Below are 9,362 nucleotides of genomic sequence, written 5' to 3'. Positions count from 1 at the left end.
AAAAAAAAATTTAAAAAAAATGGTTTTGATTTTTAATCGAAGACATTGAAAATAGCATATTGTATGTTTCATTTGACATTTTGATACAACAAAATCTCTTGATTATATATTTTAATAAATGTATGAATGTTGTGGATATTCGAATATCACATTTTGAAAATAATTCAGAACTAAATAAAAGAGTACACAATACGCCTATTTCTAGAATAAGAAATAACCTGTAAGAACTTTGAATGGATAGTCACATGTTAGACTATATTTTCGAGGGTAGATAGAAAACGGCGGATAGCAAAAACATATTGCACGGTTATTTTAAGAATATCTAAAAACCAATCTAATTAAAATATAGATATCTGACTTCGTTATGCTACTCATATGAAGTATAACCAGAGACATATATAATACATTGTCTCTGGGATCAGGTTAAAAAAAAGTAAAATCACAAAAATACTGCCGGAACCCCGAAGAAAATTCAAAACGGGAAGTCCCTAATCAAATGGAAAAAATAAGGTATATTAGCCTGGTATCCCTGCCCGATATCTCGGTGACAAGATTACCCAGGACCCCAGGCTAAAAGGATATATCATTGTATCGACTGCTGCCTTTGTATGGTGTCGTCGACATCATACAAAGACTATAATTGTATAGTATAGTTTTATATAAAAGGAAAGTAATCCTTGCAAAATGTTGTATTTATTATAAACATTTTAAAAATCAAAATAAATCTTTTAAATTTATCTGTGAGAGAAAACCCTTAGATTCGACTTTACAAGTGTTTATAAATATTCAATGTACTCTCGTGATTGTCTACACCGTAAACCGGAACTATTTAGTCGCTGTTCCGATAATTTTTTTTAGCAGGTGCCCAAAATCCCGATCCAATTAAATTTATTGCGCAGGCGCACAACGATTTCCCGTTCTCAAAACAATATGGCCGAAACTGAGACGGTCTATTGTTTATGTCGAAAACCTTATGACGAGTCTGAGTTTATGATAGAATGCGATATTTGTAGAGACTGGTTTCATGGAAGGTTAATCATCTTATAGATTTATATATTTTGCCACACACTAACAGTCCCTAACTCATAATTTTAGTCGTTGTTTATACCTGTCAGTGTTCCTGACAGATGACAGACCCATAATTTTTAAAGTAAAACTATGTATGATTGTTTAAAAGCGGCATTGCTTTAATCAAACCATGCATTATCACACTAGGTGAGAGATAAACCAATTCCAAGGCTTTTTGACGGCACCAGAAGCAACGAAGCAGCGCATCTATTTTGGACGGACAAATATCCACCTACTGATATGGGACGAGCTCTGACGTCCCACGGCCCCAGCTTGTCTGGCAAAACAGCCATTTTAGTCAGAGTAATTACGGATTAGTCTGTGCACAACTAATCACAATTTTTTAAGTGAGCTCGGGTTTGTTCTGCTTTAAATCAATGAAGCAATTGAATTTTCAATCAGATCAAATATATTTGTCAGTGCTGGTCTTTTTGTCAAAACAGATTCCAGCCGAGTTTGCAAAATAGTCAGTCCTGACTGCCAAAATAAACCTCTGATCAGTATTACTATTTTGATTGCTGGTGGTGAATCCAGGTCCGTTCGCGCCCAATCACGTTGGCAAATCAAGTCATTAATTACTTACTTACTTACCCATTCATGTTCGCCCCCTTTCACATTCGCACCCTACATGTTTGCAACCAAAGTCCATTTGCGCCCAAATTTTATTTAAACTCTCATATGCTATGAAATACAAATCGTACATTATCCTGATCGAGTTAAAATTTTATTGGTTTTGTGGTTAATAATTTGTAAACGTGTTTTGTAAAGTGAATTGTTATAAATATTTAGCCATCAATTATCTTTCATGTTTTTTATTTAAAATCTTCAAAGTTTTAGTCATACCAAGCTAAATATATGCAGTTAATTACATCAAAGCATTAGTTAAAAGAATTAAAACAACAATCATGATTTTTAAACCCATTAAAAATAAGACCAAATTAGGCTGTCTATAAATACCAATTAGCAGTAATCATACATAATTAAGATTTTAAAATGATTAATCATCAAATTATATAAAAAAATATATATGATAATTCCTCAAACTTTATTCAAGAGAATAAAATTATCCGGTATATACATGTAAAAAAATATCTAATAATTCAACTTAAATTCTAATACAAATTCTGCGCGACTGTGTAGGGTGCGAACAGACATAGGGGGCGACCATGTGAGGTGGGTACGTGTGGGGTGCGAAAGTATATTGGGCGCGAACAGACCTGATACCGCTGGTGGTGGTCTCGATGACTGATGCTTTAACAGCCATTGCAGTGCCCATGTCAGTACATTTTTTAATATTGGTCATCAGATGTACCCACAGTTAATTTCAGGTACAAATCACAAAAGCAATTAGAGTTTGAAATTCATAAATTAGAAACTACAATACTGGTTTTTAAACGGACCAACCCAGTGAGCTGAATGTGGCCTTCCAAATTTGTTCATGGAGCCATCCTTAGCAAAACCTACCAACGAAGCCAAACAAATAGATACGAAGCATTATGAGTAGAAAATTAAAATTTGCCTGTAAAGTATAAAACTAATTCAAATAAAGTGGGTTTTTTTTAGTCATTGTGGGACTGGCAAAATTTGTATAGGACTGACTTACACATGTACATGTATAAGTCCCATGACTGACAGGTCTAAAAATGTTCTTGAGAACTCTGGTCCAGAATTAGGTAAACTGATCAGGTAAAAGAAAAATGCACAATTTGTGTCCAGGGTGTCACATGTGATCCTTATAGTTATATTCTAAAAATCAAACTAAATTATGACCGATTTGTTTCATAACAGTTGCATTTCATTGCTAATACCTGTCAACTTGTTTAGGTTCAAATCCTTTTATTTAGGTTTTATGAAAAATTCTTAGGGTCACCTCATTTCTAAAATTTTCATTCTCCCTTATTATTGTCCGGTTTCATAGAAATTAATTAAAGTTATGGTAATTTTGAAAATATGGAGCAGATAGATATAATAATCAAAAAGGGTATTGTTTTGAATTTTTATGCAAAGTATTTTCATTTATTTTTTAGCTGTGTAGGTGTACAAGAACATCAGGCATCAGATATTGAAATATACCATTGTCCAAACTGCCAGCTTACACATGGTCCTCTACTCTGTAAGTACACACATTACGACAAAAAAATATATATGCATGTTTCCTGTTACATGTATGAAAAATACAGGGTGGTTAGGTATGGATTTTTATTTTTATTTTACCATACATTTTTTTTTACATTAATTAGTCTATGGGAGATACAATCAGACTTTAACAGTGCTTATTGATTTTTTTTTTTTTTAGGGTACATGTAGGCTAATTTTTAAATTAAAAAAATTGTCAGGGTAGGTTAATAGAATACACACATCTCTTTTTAGTTTGGCCTTATATCCAGTTCAAATGACAGTCACACTTCAAAATCCATTGCAAATTCCACCATACATTTTGACCAGATGGAAAATATTTCCTTTTATGAAAGAAATAAAGGCACATCAATTTAGGCAATAACAATGATAGCTAATCAACAAACAAAAAAAAGCATTTTCTCTGAAGTCTTGCCTTTTTAGAAGGGCATTAAGCAATGATTTAGACTAAACATTGGAAGTTCGTTTTTTTAAACATTAAATAATAAAAGATTTTAGCAGCCACTCGCACAACTTTCTGAACATGTTTTAGTTTTCATTACTAATATAGACCACGTCTGAAACTTCAATTAAAAGAACTACTTATTGTTTTACATTGTCTTATCAGGGCCTTTTATAGCTCACTATGCGGTATGGGCCTCATCATTGTTGAAGGCCGTACGGTGACCTATAGTTGTTAATGTCTGTGTCATTTTGGTCTTTTGTGGATAGTTGTCTCATTGGCAACATACCACATCTTCTTTTTTATACTTTATGTATACGTTATGCCTAATTAATCCTGTTATGCACTCTAGCATTTTCCATTTGCACATTGGGAAATCTCATCTTTTTTTAAAATCTGCTATATAGAGCAAATTGATATGATTCATTACTGTGCAAAACCCATTGTGTTCATGAAATATCTGCTTTGCTAGTAAATTCATTTGTCAAAAGATTTCAAAATATAGAGTTGTAGCATTATCTTTTTCGACAGCTGTAATGCATTACATGTATTTTGATTTTTTCAGTGAAAAAGAGACAAAATTTCCACAGACATGATTATTCTGAAGCTGACGTCGAGAATAAGGTATTAATAATAATTTAACAAAAAAATGTACCACATCAATAAACACTCATATACGAATATTTTAATCAAGAAAGAGTTCTCAATTTTGAAATAAGAAGATTGGGTATTATTGCCAATGAGACAACTCTCCAACACAGACCAAATGACACAAAAAATAGCCATTAAGGTTACTGTAATGTCTTCATCAATGAGAAAATCTCATGCCGCATAGTAACTTGGGAAAGGTAACAAAAAGACAAACTTCAAACCATTCAAGAAGTCTGATAATGTATAAATAGAATTGAGAATGGAAACGGGGAATGTGTCAAAGAGGAAAAAACAACCTGTCAAGAGCAGAAAACAACCTTATGACAACACTTTCCTGAACCAAGTCAGAAATTTGGTAGTTGTTATCTAATAGTTTGATTCTATGTATGTTGCATTGTCGTTTAATTTTTGTTGCACTTGGAGTTTTTCTGTTGCTTCGGTTTTTTTTTCCTTTTATAGTTGATGTACTGTGTTTCCTGGGGTTTTAGTTTGTAACCAGGATTGGTTTTCTCTCAATCAATTTACCGTATGACTTTTGAACATCGGTATACTACTGTCGCCTTTATTTACTATGATAAAAATTGGGAATTAAAAGAAAACAACAATAACAGAAGGCATCAACATTACATTTGCTGAATTTAAATAAGAAATGAAATGAAAATATTTAAAATACCCATGACATTTTTTTTTAATGATTTATTACCTTTTCAGGCTGTTCAAACAGGAACTGTTGTATTTATTAAAGAATTAAAAAACAGAACATTTCCCAGGTAATTTGTTTTATTATTTTAATGTACAATTATATTCTGAATCATTTATTTCTGTATATGATAGAAAAGAAACAAAGGCCAGGCTTATACATTGCAAGAAACATAATCGTCTAGGTCAACTTAGCTTTAGGAAATTGCTATCTTAATTTTTTGTTCATCGACTTCATAAATGGCATTAACTTGTAAGTATTCTGTTTCTATTGTTTGCAAGTTTCAGGATTTGTACTTGAAATTAAACCAACACAGTGTCAGATGGTATTTTTTACTTCAACAATTCATCCATTAATGTTGGACAAATATTTTGATTATCTCCCTTCTATACAACACTGATCATGTTATTATACCAGTGAAGAGAATTTTTCAAGGCTTGTTTATTAACCTTCGTCTTTACAGTGGAGATGAACTTCCTTTATTACGACTGCATGGCAGTGAGCTGATACCAGAGTTCTTTAATAAAAATGGTCTTGATACTCCAATATTGGTAGAAAAAAAAGATGGCATGAATTTAACAGTTCCACCACGTACATTCACAATTCAGGATGTTGAAAATAATGTTGGTAAGTAAAAGATGCTGATAACATTAAATATGTACCTCTATGATGAAGACCTGGATCTCAGTAAATTTGTATCAGTTGTGTCTCTTAACATAGTTCTATTGCCACCATATGGTAAAAAAAATGCTTAAAACTTCAAAAAAAAATCAGAACAAATTTCTTTACTGAATAGTCAGTTCCTGCTTATATAAAAACCGCTTCACTATGGGTTTTATGATGATAAAATCTTCAACAAGAAAAACTTCCCAGGATTGTTCAAGCTTCTGAGGGTGTTTGAATAAAGAATTTTAAACAAAAACCTGGTTACTAAATTATTGTTTTAACTATTACATTCGTGTGTTACCTCAGACAACCTTTTTAAGAAAATCAAGTTTTTCAGTTTTTATACAGTAATGTTTTTGAATTTTTATGCCCCACCTACGATAGTAGAGGGGCATTATGTTTTCTGGTCTGTGGCTCTGTTCGTCCATCCGTCTGTGGTTCCGTTCGTCCGTCCAGGTTAAAATTTTTGGTCAAGGTAGTTTTTGATGAAGCTGAAGTCCAATCAACTTAAAAATTAGTACACTTGTTGCTTATGAGATGATCTTTCTAATTTTTAAGTCAAATTAGACTTTTGACTCCAATTTCACGGTCCACTGAACATAGAAAATGAAAGTGGGAGTTTCAGGTTAAAGTTTTTGGTCAAGGTAGTTTTGATGAAGCTGATGTCCAATCAACTTGAAACTTAGTACACTTGTTGCTTATGATATAATCTTTATAATTTTAATGCCAAATTAGATAATTACCCAATTTCACGGTCCATGGAACATGGAAAAGGATAGTGTGAGTGGGGCATCCGTGTACTTTGGACACATTCTTGTTTTACTTATTATGTTTGTGTCATAAAGTCTTTGAGTATATATCGATGAGATTTTCAATCAAGATGTGATTTTTTTTTTCTGAAATAAAATTTCCTGAATTGTTGAAATACAGTCTGTATTGTGTTTCTTTTCACAAATTTATAAATTCTTACATTTCAGGTTCCATGAGAGAAATTGATGTGATTGATGTCTCTAAACAGGAAGATTGTAAAATGTTAATGAGAGAATGGACAGAGTATTACAACAGTCCAAACAGAGCAAAGATATTTAATGTTATTAGTTTAGAATTCTCAAAAACAAAGTAAGCTTAAATTGGTGAAAAGAATGATATATAAAATTTGTGTTGTTCGAAATAGATGTGTGTTTGTTTTTAAAGTTTGTCTTTTGAATAAGTATAGGATAAACAGATCCAACATAAGAGAAATTTGTTCATAAAGATGTTAGAACAATGCAGGTCTTTATCAAGCGAAACGCAGACAATGTCATATAATAATAAATCACACCACAATTCTTCTTGATTGAAAACAAATTGCTTAACTGTCAGAAAAAATACTGCATGCATAATCACTATAAAACTTCTTCTTGTCCGAGTGGTTCCAATAAAGAAAAACCAAAAAGTAGGACTTGAAGGTCAGAATGATACTTTTCTTTATATTTAAAACATGGAGTTTTTGCAAAACTCATGAAATTTTCTACTTCTACTATAACTGTTATATTATGCAACTTAATTTTAAATTATTGTTTTTTAGACTTTCAGAGTTAGTTACACCTCCAGTAATTGTAAGGCAGTTGAGCTGGGTATCAAACTTATGGCCTGACCAATTACCAGAGGATTGTACCTACACACGACCAGAAGTACAGAAATACTGTCTGATGGGCGTGAAAGATAGTTTTACAGACTTCCATATAGACTTTGGTGGGACATCAGTTTGGTATCATGTGTTATGGGTATGTAGAAGGCTTGCACATTTGTTTGTTGCAGTAAATTTGGAAAAATTAAAACTTACACAAAAAAATAATGGACTGACGTGTATGCTTTGAAAAAAGCAAAAACGAAACAACAAAAACCTGTATGACATTGTAATACTAATTATTAAGACTGTTTAATTTACATATATTATAGAGCATTTAAGGGTCCACAGGGAATCTCCACATACTTTTAATGTAGATCCAAATATATTTTACACTTACATAAGTTTTGTGCCTTTTGTTTTAAATTGAAAAAAACATCATCAAAGATACCAGGTTGAAAATTTTGTTTGCCAGACACAAACTGTCAAAATAACATTAGAAAAGTTTAAAGTCTGGTATTTTTTTACAATACAAATGATTTGTAAAAATTTAAAAGTGTTGATATCATGAGGGATTTTTGTCTTTCCTTGATAAAGTTACAGACGGGAGACTAATATGGCATTTTGTTTTTGGCCACAGCATTAACAATTTGTTTAGATTTGTGATTAAGGTGAACTAACAGTAAGTTGATTGTTGAAAGGAGCATAGTAAATAGTAGTCAACTTGTCTTTCAAAGTGTAGTTACACAATTTGACAATATCAAAGAATCAAGTAGGGGAGATAATTCAACTTAAATTTTGACTGGAAATTTAAATAAAAACTGCAGGACAAGATATCATAGAAAACACTGTGTTCACATGTAAAGAATATAAATGTTGAATGATTTTATTGCAGGGTGAAAAAGTATTTTACATGATCAGACCAACATCAACGAATGTTTCCTTGTATGAGAGTTGGGTATCTTCGTCGAACCAGAGCGAGACATTCTTTGGTGATCAGGTTGATGTATGTTATAAGTGTGTAGTTAAACAGGGACAAACCTTCTTCATTCCTACAGGATGGATTCATGCTGTCTTAACTCCAATAGATTCATTAGTTTTTGGTGGAAATTTTCTTCATGATTACAACATACCATTGCAGTTACAGTAAGTGTTACAACTGATACCATATGAATAAGAAGATGTGGTATGAGTGCCAATGAGACAACTATCCATCCAAGTTACAATGTGAAAAAAGTAAACAATAACTGTAAAAACACTTATTTTTCGCGACTTTCGTGAGTAGAAATATAACCCTTATATAAATCGTCGCGAATATATGTAAAACTTTAATCGTTACTTGTTCAACTACTTCAAGTAAATTTGAAAATCGCGAAATGGGAGAAAAAGGTCTAAACGCGAAATAAAGTATCTGCGAAAATAAGTTGGTTTACAGTATAGGTCAAAGTACAGCCTTCAACACAGAGCCTTGGTTCACACCAAACAGCAAGCTGTATGAAGGGCCCCAAAATGACTTGTGTTAATCATTTCAAACTGGAAAACCAACGGTCTAATCTATATAAAAAATGAGAAACGAGAAACACTTATGAACCACACCAACAAACAACAGGCTCCTGACTTATGACAGGTGCATAAAAATGCAGCGGGTTTAAATGTTGAAACAGGTGCCAACCTTCACCTTAACATGAAACAATGGGGTAACATTACAACATAAAAAGACACACAGTAAAATATCTAATGAAATGGCTTAACTCGATCAAAAAGGACATATACACAAAAACAAGTAAATATCTGCTGAAGGAATAAGTTTGATATATGAGACAATATACATTGTAAATAAAAAAGATTTATCAATGACAAAAAGATACATATAAACCAGACTATGATATTTTAAGTTGTCAGTTCAATTATATTGAAGGTTATTTAAAAAATTGTTAGATTCAGAATTTAGTACTTCTCATGAATGTTTATTAGATGATTGGGGTAGCTCAATCATAGATTTACATTGAGTTTAATGTTTGCAGAATTACATTCAACTTTTTGATATTTTTTATGCCACACCTAGGGGCATTATGTTTTTCGGTCTGTGC

At 32.1% G+C, this 9,362-nt stretch overlaps 1 protein-coding gene across 2 annotated transcripts in view; it reads left to right on the top strand.

Annotated features, from left to right (window-relative positions):
- The first annotated feature begins 909 nt into the window (after nucleotides 1-909).
- The window catches only part of LOC139485428 (lysine-specific demethylase 7B-like), a 32,584-nt gene continuing 24,131 nt past the window's right edge, over nucleotides 910-9,362 (top strand). For both annotated transcript variants that reach the window (XM_071269915.1, XM_071269908.1), the window contains exons 1-8: nucleotides 910-1,031; nucleotides 3,096-3,181; nucleotides 4,212-4,270; nucleotides 5,009-5,067; nucleotides 5,461-5,624; nucleotides 6,641-6,782; nucleotides 7,231-7,429; nucleotides 8,168-8,418. In XM_071269915.1, the coding sequence (XP_071126016.1) occupies nucleotides 931-1,031; nucleotides 3,096-3,181; nucleotides 4,212-4,270; nucleotides 5,009-5,067; nucleotides 5,461-5,624; nucleotides 6,641-6,782; nucleotides 7,231-7,429; nucleotides 8,168-8,418 (1,061 nt within the window). In that variant the 5' untranslated portion in view covers nucleotides 910-930. The remainder of the gene's footprint in view (nucleotides 1,032-3,095; nucleotides 3,182-4,211; nucleotides 4,271-5,008; nucleotides 5,068-5,460; nucleotides 5,625-6,640; nucleotides 6,783-7,230; nucleotides 7,430-8,167; nucleotides 8,419-9,362) is intronic.

This window comes from Mytilus edulis, chromosome 1, assembly GCF_963676685.1.
Source record: "Mytilus edulis chromosome 1, xbMytEdul2.2, whole genome shotgun sequence".
In the NCBI taxonomy this organism is placed as follows: Eukaryota; Metazoa; Mollusca; class Bivalvia; order Mytilida; family Mytilidae; genus Mytilus; species Mytilus edulis.
The sequence above is the reverse complement of the archived record's forward strand: the minus strand, read 5'-3'. Positions and strand labels throughout refer to the sequence as shown.